We start from the raw sequence: 16,324 nt of genomic DNA on the forward strand, positions 1-16,324 counted from the left end.
AAACTAAGAAAAAATCATCTATTAAACTACTTAGTATTTTTGCTCATTAAATTATATATTAATTTTGTCATTTAGTATTTTTGCTCATTAAATTATATACTATTTTTGTCATTTAAACTATATAGTAATGTTTTAAACTAAACTATGTAATGATATATTAAGAACTTAAATGAGTTTGAATCTCATATTTGAATAAATAAAAAAATTGAGCAACGTATAAAAAGAAATAGAAAAACACATAAGTGATGTTGTAATCTCTTATAGCTTATTTTTATTAGATCTCTACATAGATCGCCTTGAAAACCCTAACAATTTATATCATAATTAAGGTCACAAATTCAATTGATAAAGGATAATTAATGCATTTAATTAAATCTTTTTAAAAGAGATCTATTTCAACACCAATGAAATATGAACAAATTCATATACCATATCAAGACACCACCTTTAACATGATATGTGGACATTAAATATTACATCCTAAAAACTTTCTATTGTATTTGAATAATATATAAAGTTTTGTTATGTACATTTTTAATACGTAATATAGTCTATATGATCTAATATTATTTTTTCATATAATAACATTTTCTTTCTGGTTTTTTTATTTTTTGTGGTAAACCAACAAACATAAAGCAATATGATTTTTTGAATACGCGTGTATACACCCAATCATTTATCATTTTTAACCTGCCCCAACATATTTTTTTAATTTCCAAAATTGCCATTTATTCTGGAAATAAAAATTCAGAATTGAAAATAATATATTCTGGAAAAATATATCCAGAAGTGATTATTGAGTTTCGGAAATAAAAATCCGAAAACAAAATTTAAAATTCTATTCCGGAAAAAAAATCCAGAATTAAAAAATAATACATTCCAGAAAGAAAAATCCAAAAAAGAGATTATTGTGTTTCGGAAATGAAAATTCAGAAACAAAAATAAAAAACTCATTCTAGATAAAAAAATCTGTAATATAAAATTTCGTTCCAGAAAAAAAAATCCAGAACACATATTTTGAAAAAAAAATTTAAGAATAGTTTCGTCTTTTCCGAGGGAATCGGATACAGTGATATGGTGCTGGAAGCAATTGCCTATAATATATATACCCCCACCCACCCCAAACCCCAAGGTCTACTTTGACACTGCAAAGAAATGGATTCGCTGTTATAAAATAAACTATATCAAAATGTTTAAAAGTCCCAATTATCGTCTAACCGAAGCTTTTATTAGCTTTTCTATCTCTGGATTAAGATATTCCCCAAAAACAGATAGGAAACATTTAGTGTTTTTTATTAATTACTTTTTGGTTAATATATAAAAGAGTATATAAAAGATTTAGAAATTTCAAAATAATAAATAATTTTTATTGAATATTTTTTATTAAGGAGCACCACTTGACACCGAAGATTAAAAAGATAGGGCAGTGAACAACATGATTTCTACTACCACGGTTTGACTCTTGGTGTGGAGTAAAAGAAATTATTGTAGCTCAATAAAAAGACATGACAAAGTGGGCAAGGGGCCCGTATGTGATCTGAACTATACTTCAGATCATATGTACAGCAGCTACATACGATACAAATCAAGTAGGGATGAGTGCTAAAATCTGTGTTTTGATTCTTCCCATGCACATTTGAATTTCTCTATAAATAGGAAGGTTTTGAGGACAGCATGGATGCAGGCTGCTAACGGCAGAATCTAATATCTGAGCCACATCAGCTGGAGGGTATTGCCGTTCAGTACATGTCTGCAAGTGAAAAAAAACATTTCTTTTTGGTTAGCAAGATTTGTTCAATAAACTTGAAATCTTTAGACAAATGTAGAGAACCAATGTAGGTTGCCTTCTCAATGTGGTGAAGGGGAACAAAAACGGGACTATAAACATTTATTAGTCAGTTGAAAGGCAAGGTGCACACAAAAATGCTAGATGTGCAATTCTGAATTTGCCGCCAGTACTTGGTATAACAAGGAACTCATTACATTTACAATAACCCAGGGGAAATTACCTGAATCATGATTAATGTAGCAACACATGAAGTGATAAGATCCGACGGAAGTTCAGTATCAAATTTGTCCGAATAATTATGCAGTTTTGCACCAGATGGATCATTAAGTATAGACTCTGATACACTGCAAGTTGAATGATTATGATTATAAAAACTGCCATTTGCAGTCACTTGCTCTTGAGACCTAACCAGAGGTAACCTAGACTTCGAGGCCAACTGTTGATGATTGATAGAATCCAATGCTTGCCCAATTTTCACGAAAGCATCTTCACCTTCCTTTGTCAAAGACAATGCCTGAATTATATCGAAAAGGGCCAAAAGTTCTCACAAAAATTAGAGCTTGAGAAAATAATTGAACGATGCTCTATTGTATAACATGTTTCACTACAGTCTAGACCTACCATTACATCTGACTTTTGTCCAACATGGCTTTTAAAGATATGTGGCTAAGTCAAACAACAAATCATCGTTTGTAAATTTGTAACTAGTGATGCAATGCTGGATGAATAATAGTGGGGAGAAAACATGCACAAAAACCATTCAATGTAAAGTTCATAATAATAAATGCAAAAATATCAAGAGGGGGAGGCAGTAGAAGATCCATAGTCAGTACATACCTTAAATGCTGCATCTACCATTGCATGTGACCTTGATCTGGATCCTTTAATAATTTGAACAACAGTTGACCCTAACTCTTGTGTAAGAGAGCTATCCAACATATTGGGAAGATCGTCATGAACATTGAAACTTGTTTGCGGCTTCATCCATGGTGGCAGAGAGTTTCCTCTGTAGGTATTGCGCTGCCTCAGTTGTAACATAGCATCAGAAACCTGTAAGTTACAACCAATCAAAATTTGCTTCAAGATTAATGCAGAACGTTGTAATCAAAGAAATAATCCATTGGAAGCCACATGCCTGCCCACTGGCTTCCTTTAGCTCTACCAGTACCATGGCGTAATGTTTCTTGAAAACCTCAGAATCGTTTACGCATTCTATGCCATTCTGGTTTTCCAATATGTCGCTATTTGAACTTCGAAGCTCCATCAACAATGTCTCCTGTAAGAGCAGCCAACCGGAAAAGTGGATGCAAGTTCACCATAGCAATGTAAATTTACGTATAGAGATAGACCAGTGCAATTAATATTTAGAAAACAACACATTAATATTAATTTGTCTGCATCAAAAAGTATAAACCTTTCGATCTAGAGCACGCTTTAGTTCAGAAAGTGCATGTATATCAGCTTCCTTAGCTTGATGGTGTGTAACTTTACATGGTTGAACACAACCTGCTTGTGCACAGAAGTTATCGACAGTAGCAACCATAGCCTGGGCAAAATCCATAATTAACAACCGTTAAAATGTTTCACAAAAAATAAATTCTTTTACAAATTGTTCAAATGTTTCAAGCATCAATGTTTCACAATTAGTAGTGAAATCTGGATTGCCAATCCAAGCAAAACGGATGCAAAATTCAACAACCATTACAACACCTTTATTCTGAATTCCTTCAGCCAAATATTTTTAACTTGAGAAAAGTATTGGGCAGGTAAATTCACCCAGCTAACCATTGCAGTGCAAAACAACAGGAATATAAGTGAATGTTTGTCCACTACTCAAAAGATATAGTGAGACATTTCTCAATCATTAAAAGTAAAAACTATGAAGCTCTACCATTAACTGCTTTTTATGTCAGGATAAAAGGATAGAAAAATATTTATATTTCAATGAAAAAATTAAGTGCTTAATTTTGATCTACTGTCAACAAATATTTTTAACACTAACAAAATCATCTGTTAACAGATCATTAAATGTTGAACTTTTCAAGTAGCAATTATTATAGTTAAACTCCTTGAATAAGTGAAAATACATGAGATAGTTGAAGAAAATTAAATCTAAATTATAATGTCAGTATATGAATGTATAAAATAAAAAGAGTAAGCACCAAATTGAGGCATAATACCAATACATTGATAGGTGTTAGCCATCTAACCTTTCCATGCATTACTAAAGCACTTGAGGAAGTATGTACCTTAACCGGTGAGGAATGATTTTCGCAGCCGCCAAAATTTGAAGTTCCATTAACATGTGGCTCTATAGGCGAGCCTTTTCTGTCATCAATATGCCTCCTCAGAGCTTCTGGCATATTATCTAATGGATTGAAAGGCATACAATCAATGTCCTGAACCAAAAATCCACTCATCAAAAGCAGAAAAAAAGTGAACCAAGTTCATGCTTCAAAATATCAAGCTAATTTATTCAACAGGAAGAAAAATCTTTTAATTATGCCTTTCCTTTTTTATTTACAGCAAGTGGTATACGAAGACCATATATATATATTTAATAAATACTAAACCAATTTCCTTCATTGGAGTTGCCAAAATGTGACATGTAGAAGATAGGCTGTCTTGAAATCAACCTATTGCAAATGCAAGGCTGCCTTCAATACACACATAGTGGGTCCAACCTTTCCCTAGACACTCTGCATTGCAGGAGCTTTACAGCACAAGGTAGCTTTTTTTATTGTTTATTACAATATAACAACGTGTGACACACATGGTTCAACTTATTTTATGGAATCAATCACTCCTTTGGATCAACCATTTCTGAAAAAGAAAAGTAAAGCAAATTTTCCCCACAATTAAACTGAAACAAATGTGCCCACATACTTATTGAAAAATGGCCATTACATTTAAAAAACAGCATGATAATAAGAAATCACATTACCATTACAAACTCAACACCTAACTCAGGACGGTCAAACTGAATCCTGCACTTGTCATAATCAACGGTAAGCACACTACCATCATGAATCTCTCTTGTTTTTGGATGAACAGCAATTACTCTCTGTCCAACACATAATGGTCTAGCTAAATCAGTTGGAAGTCCATCCCTAATACCAGTCCGCAGTTCAGCATAATGCTTTCTCACTGATTCCCGATACTCTGCAAGTTTTTGCCTTTCATCGTGAAGAAAATGTTCAGAAAGCCGCCGGGGTTTGCCAAGGGAACTGCAAAAAACAAGTATGGTATGGCAATTTCAAATAAATCATTTACTGTTCACAAGGTTTAGCAGAAGAACATAATAACCTTAACTGAATTACATACCCTCTTACAACACTCCACTCAACGCGAGTTAACCTTGGGATATTCCCTAGTCCAACATGATTTAAGTATTCCATCAATTCCCTTTTGGCAAACCATGGATAATCAATTGCACTATAAAACCATTCAAAAATAAACCATCTGCGAACTATATCAGATGACAAGCAACTAGAAAGCTTCTCCTGCAAATTATAAAAAATATATTATTTAAACAAAAAATATTGAAGTCCTCAAAGAATTAAAGCACACAATCATTTTAAACTAAGAAAAAATGTGTACCTTCACCGCAGAGTGCTTGTTAGGTTGACTTTTCAATATGTAATCAGAAGACTTCTCTTTAGCAAAGGAAGTTCTCGGTAAATTCATCTTCCGTCTACTTCGTTTAGTTGGTAAACTAACTTCGTTCAAAAGTGGAGTTTCTGCCATTGATGCTGTCAAATCTTTCTGATCACTAAACAAGGAACTCTCTGATGATTTAACTGTCTTCAATTGCTTTGGTAGGATAAAAACCTGATCACCATGTTTTCCTTTAGCCACTGGTTTTTTCTCATCATCTAAAGCCTACAGGCACACATAACTTTGATGAGTAGAATATAATTTGTTCCAAGCATATTCAAAGATAGGAGGAAATAAAATAACTTCAACAACAATTGGACACATTATTACATATTCAAAAAAGAAAATATAAAAACTGGATTTTTTAGCTTCACATGTGTCATGTTTTCTTCTGATACTTATTTGTATCTATATCAATATAAACAGGGTGAACATACCTAGTGATACCAAACATAGTGTGGCTATCCATCAATGAATTTCTTAAAATAACTATTTGTGCCTATGCATCAATGAATTACACAAACGGCGAAATGGACACCAAACTTAATGCGCCTTAACAGACTGAAAACTATAGGCATATAAACGGAGAAAAATATGGTTGAAGATAGCCAACAATTAAACCTCAATCCAAATGCACCCAAACACTCCATGTAATTCTGTTGTTCTGGTACTGCCATCTATTGGTACCAGACTTAATAGAAGAAATATAAAGCAAAATTACCCCAGTTCAGAGTTTTTGATCCAGTATCTAGTAACCATATTTTGATGTGAAGTTAAAACAGACCAGAACTACACCAAACTATAGTTTTGAACATTTGCTATCCTTAAGCAGATAGAATACACAATTCCTGAAACTACTTTTTTAAAATCGACAAGGTTATCCATACTATATTAATATTCAAGCTACTCTTCTATCGCTTGAACGGATAAAACTTTTAATAACAATAAAACTTGCTTCAAAACTGCAGAGATTTACATATATAATCCAGAAAAAATAAAAAAAGACTTGCATACCTCATCTTTCAAGGGACCACTTGGAAAAGTATCAAGCTTTGCATTTGCAACCTACAGCCAAACAAACCTTCCCTCACTAATTGAGCTGTTTCAAATGTTAATAAATTGACAATTTTAAGACTCAACAGAGACAAACAGACCAGAGTTCATTGGATCGGAAAAAAAATTGTGAATGTACAGAGAAACAATTATGATGGCCAGAATACATTATACCACATGGCAATAACACTATCAAAAACATCATGGCAACTATTACTCGTGTACGATACACTTGATTGTCCATGTAGGAGAAATGGTCTAATCAGCAAAAATATCATCACAGCAAGACTATCAGACACCATACACATGCTTATAGCAATCTTCAACCTTAGTTAGCTTTAGCTTAAGTGGAAGAGTTGAAATATCTCTAATGTCAATATTATATTAAAGTCATCAAAGGATTATTTCTTCATTTCCACATATTTTAGAAAGTACAGCCTTATTTTACACATGATATAGTTTTGATTGTGGAATCAACAGAAGCAATTAACTCTAAAATTGAGCTTTGGAGACAGACTTTCAAATCGAAGGGTTTTTTTTCTAAGAGTAACAGTATATGTATTGCAATTTTAATGAGAAACAAGAAAAAAATGACTCAGTTTTAAAAATGGGAGAAAATGTTGCTAGTAACAGGCCTCGCATTAGTAGTTAATGCAAGAAGAGGTAGCAAGGGATTGGGCCCAAAAAGCCCAATGTCCAGGGATTAGTAAAGTCAGTAGTATACAGTAAGAAGGAGGAGATATGAGGGTTTGAGACAGAGGTATTATCTGGTTGTAAGGGAGAGATTAGGCTCCCGAATTCCTGTAAAACACATTCTTCAATCTTCGTACTGCAGTAGGGATATTTTTTTCCAAAGTGAATAAAATAAAGACCTGTTATTTCTCCTATACTTTCTTTTATATTCAATCCTTTCCATACAATGCCATACCACAAGTTTTTAAAAGTTTAATATCTAAGATCAAATTTCAAACTGAAGGGAAAATTATGTAGGATGTAACATAAGAAACAAACTAGAGGGTTAAAATGGAGAATAAAGGAAACAAGAATTATTTGTGATTGCAAAGTACCTACCAAGCACAAAGGAAAGTTTATTGTAGTGATATAAATCCAGTTATACTCTCTGTTAGTGAATGTTGAACTTTAAAGGAACAAGATTAAAAGGTAGGAGTAGCATAAATGAGAATGTTAAGGTGGACATAAATGAAAGAATAAGATACAAAAAGATGTATATAATCATATATTGGTCTAACACCAATTGAGGAAAAGATAATAAAAAAAAACTAAGGTGGTCTGCACATGTAAGGTAAGCTACTACCAGCACCAGCGAGGAGAGTAGAAATAATGTGTCTTTTTAGTTTTATGAAAAGGAAGAGAAAGATCAAGTAGGCCATTGGAGGAAGCTGCGAAGAGGAATTTTGTTGTGAATAAAATATCTGAGGATTTGGTATTTAATCAAGTCCATCGGTATAGTGTGATCCTTATAATAAATCTCCCTTAGTAGAATAAGGTTTTCATCGTAGTTGTTATTTTATGTTTTCTAATACTTTGTGAACTGCTTTTTATTTTATTGGGATATAATTGGTATAAACAAGGATGAGTATTTAAGGAATTATTAACACATTATGTTTTATTGAGGGTACAATTGCATTTATTTCCAAAACTTCTAAAATAATTTTAAACAATCACTTTCAGGAATATTTTTGTCAAAGAGCTAGAGCACTACAATTTTTTGCTAGAATTGTCTAAAATGCTTGTTGACACCTAGCAAGATGAACGATCCCTGCCACTGTGCCAAGATCCCTGCAGGGTTATATAATGATACTGTTTGTTTCATGGCTAGAAGTTGAAATTATTAAAAAAGCTCTCAAGTTTATGTAACGACATTTTTTTTATTAAACCAAGTTGTTACAAGAGAAAATATTTTCTCAACTAGAAAACTGATTTGAAAAGAAAAAGAAAATAAGCAAAACCAGAACAGACTCTGTATAATATCTGTTCAATAAAGCATACAAAAAATGTATTTACCTTTGGAACCATAGACTTCCGCTTCCTTTTCCATGTTGCATCAACAAAAGGAAGTTGTTCTTTTGATTCAGAGAGCACATTGGTATCCTTTGCCGATTCCTTTCCAAGCTTGGACTTTTTGGAGGTTGAAACCTCAATTTCAGGCACTACACTGCGTTTAAGTTTATGTCTCTTATGGCTTGTTGATGTTGCTTCAGGTAAAGCAGACTTACTATCTTTATCAGCAGAAATTCTGTCTCCCTTCAATTGGATGGATGATTCTAGATGGGCAAGGGTGAAACATTGAAAGGTAAATGAAAAAGGCTTTAGATTTGTCTGATAAACAATGATTTTTTTGTTAAATCTCACTATTGACTACAACAGCAATCATGATCGACTGCAGAAACAAAAAGTAGATTCCAGTCTGAGCATTTGAGTTAAATAAGTGAAAAATGAAGCTCAAATAATACTTTTTGCATTTCTTTTTTAAGTGTTGTTTAAGGTTCCTTTGGAAAAACCAATAAATGTAATAAATTTTCTTCATCTTAGTACAATATTTATAAGATTTTTTATTTTACCACTTTCATTTCTATATCACAATAAATACATATATACAATCTAATACAAGATTAGGTGAAAAGTAAAGGTGTAAATGACAAAGAGTTATTAATGTGATCTTCAACTTTGAAAAATGACAGTAAAATATAAACAAAGGGTCTTTCAAAAATTCAACAGTCAAAGTAAAACAGAGGAAGTATGAAATAAGGAGTTAAACTTAAAAGTACAGTCCATAACATTCAAGGAAGATGGACCAAAATAAGGCAAATCAATTTCAACTGGTACTGAATATAGAGAGAGAGAAAGAAAAACTGTGATAGAATTTCTGAATTTTAGAATGATTGCAAAAAAGGTCACTAAGCTTCTGTTTCTAAAGTATATTTAAAGTGTCTAGCAGAAAACTATATCTACATGAGGTGACAATTGTGTTGTGACAGTTATAACTGATCTAAACAAATATATATATATATATATATATATTGTTCAACAACTGTGCATTAGTGTTGAATGTGAAAAAACTGATTTTGGATTCTTTTTTCTGGTTTAGATATTGCTCTGTGGCACGTACATGAAAAAGCCTCTTACAATTACATTTTATTGAGGATAAATATATCACTTTATACTTACCAGAATCTATTGTAGATATTGGCATCATTAGAGACAGATCTGCTAAAGTTTGCAACGCATTCAAGGCAGGGGTTTCATCTGTCAAATAAAGTAAGTAATTAAAAGTTGCAAATTCAGAGATGAAGAAGAAAAGTCAATTTCACAGAAGTCTAACGTCACCTTGACCCAAGGCTAAGGGGGGAAAGCAACTAAAAGTCGAACAAACAATTTGCATACATGTCTAGTGACAGAATTACCTCCAAAGAAGAGTTTCTTGTTTCGTTTCCCCCCGCCTTTTGGAGAGATTTTTTCAAGCTTTTCATTAGTAACCTCACTATCAACCATCTCCTTTAGTGAACTAAAACAGAGCCCTTCTTCAGTACCGCTACATGCTTCCCCACCATCATCAAGCTGATGGTTTCCAACATTTTTCACTCTCTCTCTCTTTCTGTAAAATTTCCCCCCCTTCTGAAGAACTTCAACTGTGCCTGTGCCTTCCATATCCATCAATGAACTATTATCTCTTGCATATTCTCTATTGTCAGCTCCCCTGCTTTCTATACTACCATCTAATAACTCTTCATCCACTGAAAGATTGTGTAACTTGGCACGAGTTGTCTCTGACACTTGATGCTAGTTGACAAATTGTAAAATAATTACATTTTTAAAATAGAATGCATCAAACACAAGCATATCACTCCCAAAGATTACCATTCCATTCTATTTGAACGTGCACAGCTTGAAGTAATAATACAGCCAACAAATACAAGATAATGGAAGAAAAAGGCAGTGAACATTTAATACCTTCTTTTCCCAGCGCTGTACAGGTGAGGGTTTTTGCTCTACTCTTCTACGTGGTGATTGAGAAACTTGGGGAGAGCCTCCTCTTTGTGCAGCCTCAGTTAAGGCCAAAGCTACAACATGTGCAACTTCATCATCATTGGCATCAGTAGTTGACTTCAGGCTTCTTCTATAAGGCGAAACATAATTTTCTGTGTAATCTTTCTTATAAGAATAAGAAACTGGGACACGAGGAGTCCTTTTACCAACAGCATGAGGCACGATACCTGATTAATTGAATAATCATTAATATTGCAATCCAGTGCAGAATATTTTGCATAATATGATTACAAGGAACGTGGGCAAGATTAACAAGTCAGAATAATCAATAATGTTACCATATAGGATATCTGGGTTTAAAGAAGTTGAAATCTATGATAATATTCTACCTGCACATTTTGTACCATTAGAAATGAGATGGAAAAGGAGGGGCAGTTCAAGAAGGGTTTAAAGCATTATTTAAAATTCAATTATTTAGATGAATGAAAGCAGCAAGGATTGAACACTTGGTCACTTGGTTGCAAAAGGCTTTGAATAACATGATCAACTCTCCTAAAAAATTAAGCTATTAGGTAAAAAAAACTATTTAATGAATTTAATATCTAGCATCTGACCTTCTACCAGCATAAAAACAAAGTCCAAAACCTAAATTAAATCTTTCATAAGAATCTTTATTGGAGTTTTTGTATAATATGGGAGAACTTTGCCAGTTTCCATTTGTTACATACATAACTACTAGTCTACTGCTTTCCGGGTGCAAGGATTAAAACCACAGTAACTTCTGTCACCTGGGTGGAATAAAAGCAATTTATAGAAAGGCAAACCAAAAATGGTTCTCTGGAAGAGGAAAGAACAGAGGGAGTGGCCCCACAATAGGTATTTTACCATCTAAGCGTCTCTTCTTCAATAAAGAGAGGCAACCTTCACTGGAAGCAATTGAATGAGACTGGTCTTTAGAGACACTAAGCTGAACTTTTTCCCGCTTTCGTTTTATAAATTTCCGAGGTCCTAGTGCATCACTGCTCTCCCTTTCACTGTCACTCTCTTCCTGACAAATTCAAGTCCAGAAAATGACAATTTATAGATGCATAGTCAACACAATATAACATACCATGAGGGAGCAAGGAAAAAAGGTGAAACTAGACATAGAAGAACACAGCTTTCACAAATATTAATATATTTCAATAAATATCAAGACAAATACAAATCCAAAAGTACGCATGAATTACATCAATTGTAATGCCATGATGGAAAAAGAAATTGAAAGATTATAATATAACAAGGGATACCATGGCAAATAATGAGACCGGGGTTTTGATTTAGTTTTCAATAGAATAGTTTCCACCTTCTTTCTAGGAAAAAAATCTACTAAAATAAACAACTTTGACCTTACCAGCACATTGTAGTGATCAGTCATCATTGCTATGAGGCCAACAACAGAAGCCGTGCCCTCTGGCAGAGAGAGATATGCCTGTAGATTACAAGTTGTAGATTCAATGACACTTAAAACAAGATCTACACAACACTAGTAAGTCAATTCACGATAACTAGAAGCAAGGACCTAAACATGTTATGCGGGCATAACCATTACAATTTGGTGAACGGACAGTCATAGCTTGATATCAAATAACGTCCCAGTTAAAAATGGCGAAGAAGAAAATAAGGGTAGAGTAAGTAGAGGCAAAAGTCTTAGGTTCCATAGGTAGAAATTGAACATATATTGTCATCTAAATTTTTAGTCAACTCAGTTACACTAAAAATGCATGCACACAAAATAAATTTTTAAACAAAAGTTAGAATGTACATAACAAAAATGAAATACGACTATAGAGTATGCCTCAGTAATATTGATTTACCCGATTCATATTGTAAAGAGCTTCTACCATTTCAGTGGTTCTATTTCGTACAACACCAGCCACCTGGAAATCCAAATAAATAAGAACAGAGAACTGTAACAAAAATTCTACCAACAATTGGCATGATAATGATAGGGGAAAAGGAGAGAACAAGCCCAATTGTCCTCGAATATCCTAATGAACAAGCAGGATGGCGAAAGAAAAAAAAGACCACAACAAAAGAGCACCTTCTTCCAGTCTTTCCCATACATTCTATATGCTTCATAAAATCCTTCTAGTTCCTCCTTGCTCCACTGAGATCCCAATTTATCAGTCAACTTTTTCTTCTGTGCAAAGGGCACACATTAACAAGGATTCAAAATTTTGAGGCTAAAACAATAGAAGAAATATTGTTTTCTGTTCACATACTTTGGAAGACAGGAACAACTATGTATGATAGATGGATACTCAAAATTTGGTTATATATCAATATCCGATTTCAAATACTTACACACATGTTTTGCATATGTATTTTTGGCATATCCCTATTTTCTGTGTGTGTATGTTTTGTGGATACCCACACTATCATCAAAACAAGTGATTCAAAAAGTAAAAGATACAGATTCAAGTCATTCTCTCTCTAATTCCGTACTTCAAAGCATAATCTGAATCTTGTAGTATTTTTTCTTAAAAATTTCACACAATACAGCAAACTAACATAAATAAATTTCTATTTCATATAATATATATAGCCATCTCATGTCATAATTTTCAAAAAATAATTATATATGTGTATCAAGTCTTACCAGATACTTGTATATTGGTACCTGTGCAACATAGTTTACAACTTTTCAAGTGAAATGTACAAATACTAACACCAATATTCTGAAATCCAAGAAGTGCCACTTTAGCCTCTTTGTAAAACTATTCTAAAAACATAATACCAAGCAGGATGCAGTATTGTATTTATGTATTTTAATTTATGTGTCCTACTGCTTCTAGTTTCAGAATAAAAACCATCTGATCATGACATACCCGATGCTTGTTTTTATTTGAATTAACACCATCTTTCTCAGGAGAAACATCACTTGAATTTGAAATCCGCTTACTAACACTTCTAGATTTCCTTGTTGGTGCCATTGAGCCCTTATGTCTGAACCCAAAAACAAAGCCACAATCAACAATGTTAGTCCAGTTCAAACTCCACTAATGAATTAATCAATAATGCAATAGAAACAACAAGAATTTCACTTATGGAATATTTAATAAATATGGAAGCGTAGATCAGTGCAAGTTCTTTTGGCCTCCATTATTCCCCTTCCCCCAAGTTATATAGTGAAATAATGAACATAAATTTCCCTGCCTTTCTCGTGAATTAAAACAATTAGGGCCCAAAAGTTCAATTGCTTCACACCAGGCATTCAGATTTTTCAGGAAAAAAAAGTAAAAATAAAGCAGACACTTAGATCATATTGCTACTCTTTTTACTTAAGACAGCAAAGTCCAAACCAGATAAGGAAACCACAGTTATTTACCCCGCCCACCCCAAGAGAACCGAGCATCAGTTCAATCTTAACCAGCAACAAACTAACGGTATAAGCGGCAAATTCACAATGCACCTGAAACATTTTCAAACTCTCAGGGCAGACAGCAAATTGAAATCGTTGCAAGCTAAACACAACTACTTAGCAACAAAGATCCGCATCTTCCAAGCTGAACTCACGATCACGTCGAATTTAGCAATTAACAACGCGCTTCACAACATTCAAATCGTCCCGATAAAACGCAAAACCTTCACCGCAGACCACCTCAAATATTTTTAAAATAAACAAAATGGAACACCGATTCAAATTTTCGAAAGAAACAAATTCAATAATCAGACAACCGGCTCCAACCAGCTTGCTTCTTCGGAAAAAAAAAAAAACAAAGCAACGGTAAAACAATAACGTGTTACGAAAAAACGGCCAAGAGCGAGCATAAGCGGACAAATTCCTTCTGATTAACAAAAAGATGAGGCAAATTGTATTTTCCTTTCCGAATTCAAACCCTAGATTACAGATCGGAAAGCAGAAATGGTTCCGTGACACTTACCGCTCTCGTAGGGTTCCGAGTCCCGCTGAAGCACGAGAGAAGAAGAGGAAAACGAGAGTGGCAGGGTTTACGCAGAGAGAGATAAAGAGTAACGCATTGCCGCGAAACTTGAATAAAACGAGGGCATTAACCAATGAGATTTTTCGCTCTCCGCATCACCCACCAGCACGGTCGAGGAGGGAGAATACGGATTCGTGTTATCATATCCATCACCCTACACGTCAGTAGTTACTTCCCATCAACGGCCCACATTATGCGTCTCACTGGGGATGCAGTACCTGATTATATTTGAAATTTTGGAAGAGAATATTGCACATGTTTCCCCGTCATTTTCCGTGAATTTGAATTGAGTTTTAATTTATGGTTGGTGTAAAAAAATATATTTCATCTTACCATTCATTGTTATTTATAATAACAATAATTTATCCTATTTTATCTTATTATTCGTTATCATGTTCATTAAAGAATATTAACAAATAAATAATACTGATTAAGGGATGAGTAAATTATACTAACGCTCACAGATTGTGTTTGCTTTTTAATGTTAATAACAGCAACTTGTTGCAAATATATAATGAAACCTTTTTTAAAAATTAAAAATATTAAAATAACATAAGAATGTGATATTTTTTAAAACAACTAAAAGGTTATTGTGTGAATCGAAAAAAATAAGATAAATTTGAAAATTTTGACGAGTATTAATATAATTTATAATTAAGAATCAATAGTAAATTTTTAACTGAAAATTTTTAGTTTCTAAAGAAATTTATATTTTATTTTTTGTCGATAACTTTAATTCTAATACTTTTAAAATACGCAAAAGTTAGTTCCAAAAAATAGTATTTTCCCTGCATGAAAAAATTTGGGTAATAAAAAAATGTAGAAAATAAAATCAATGTTTTAAAAGCCAGCATAAAAATCATAATTTGAAGAAAAAATATTGGAACTAGAAACACCTCTAGCTAAAAAAATTAATTCCCTTCAAGAACAGTAGTTAAAAAAACTCTCATATTATTTTACAAACAATTTTTTCTCTGAATTTAAATATAAACAAAATTAATTGTCTGAGTTAAGAAAAGTTAGTTAATATTAATTTATTGCATTGATCTTACTTAATGTTTTATTAACATTGTATATATCCTCCCTGTTTTACCCCTCATAAATATTAATATTTTATCATATGTTCAGTTTTTATCTCATTTTTACAAACTATTTTATTTATATTCAATGATAAAGTTATCTCCAAAATTATTTTTCAAACTTTTTGTTTAATATATATATATATATATATATATATATATATATACCAATCTTTGACTGGTTGTGGACTTGTGCAAACAGCTACTAGCTTCATTTATTTTTCAAGTGGCTGTTGAAAATTTATATACATTGTTTCTATTTAGTTTCACTTCACTCCAAAGTAGTAAATGCACCTAGTTGTAAATGTATAAGCTAATTACAAACAAGGATATACGTAACTGGGGAGAATGAGAGTGGATGTATGGGTAGTTAAGACCCAACATGCCATCATTTAACATAATTGGTTTACATTTTGAATTCACCACTTGTCCAGTCAACCCGACAAAGTCGTTTGTTTTATTTATGATGTTTTTTAAAAAGTGATATTATTATTTTTGGAGTTAAAATTATGGTTCTTAATATTTTATATATAAATTTTATATATTTTAAAAAAATTATATATTATTTAATTTATTAAAGTATTATTAATATTTATTTTGTTAGATATTAAATATTATTTAATTAAAATATTAAATTTTAATTCAATTTTATTTTTGTTTATTATATTTTTATTGTGTTATACTAATGACTACAGCCTACAAACACGTCAATTTATAATATGGATGAGATAAGTTATCAATTTCATTTCAGT

At 32.6% G+C, this 16,324-nt stretch overlaps 1 protein-coding gene across 8 annotated transcripts; it reads right to left on the reverse strand.

Moving 5' to 3' along the window:
* Window positions 1–1,345: 1,345 nt before the first annotated feature.
* ALY1 (protein ALWAYS EARLY 1) lies at window positions 1,346–14,690 on the reverse strand. 8 transcript variants are annotated; one of them, XR_016523185.1, is made up of 20 exons: window positions 14,434–14,602; window positions 13,378–13,495; window positions 12,591–12,689; window positions 12,364–12,426; window positions 11,901–11,978; window positions 11,393–11,555; window positions 10,472–10,734; window positions 9,925–10,300; window positions 9,689–9,766; window positions 8,525–8,784; window positions 6,461–6,511; window positions 5,390–5,671; window positions 5,114–5,292; window positions 4,734–5,016; window positions 4,039–4,157; window positions 3,204–3,335; window positions 2,958–3,065; window positions 2,627–2,839; window positions 2,010–2,303; window positions 1,346–1,750 (listed from the first exon to the last, which is right to left on the reverse strand). XR_016523185.1 is itself a non-coding variant. In XM_068636773.2 (20 exons), exons 2-20 carry the CDS (start codon window positions 13,480–13,482, stop codon window positions 1,586–1,588), a joined length of 3,375 nt encoding a protein of 1,124 aa, XP_068492874.2. In that variant the 5' UTR covers window positions 13,483–13,495; window positions 14,434–14,690; the 3' UTR covers window positions 1,346–1,585. The 8 variants fall into 8 exon arrangements, 5 of the variants coding, with proteins under 5 accessions (XP_068492874.2, XP_068492876.2, XP_068492878.2 ...); XR_016523184.1 differs by having other exon boundaries at window positions 2,925–3,065; XM_068636773.2 differs by having other exon boundaries at window positions 2,925–3,065; window positions 4,039–4,188; window positions 14,434–14,690.
* Between the last annotated feature and the right edge of the window lie 1,634 nt (window positions 14,691–16,324).

This window comes from Phaseolus vulgaris, chromosome 7 (assembly GCF_051622355.1).
Source record: "Phaseolus vulgaris cultivar YP4 chromosome 7, ASM5162235v1, whole genome shotgun sequence".
In the NCBI taxonomy this organism is placed as follows: domain Eukaryota; kingdom Viridiplantae; phylum Streptophyta; class Magnoliopsida; order Fabales; family Fabaceae; genus Phaseolus; species Phaseolus vulgaris.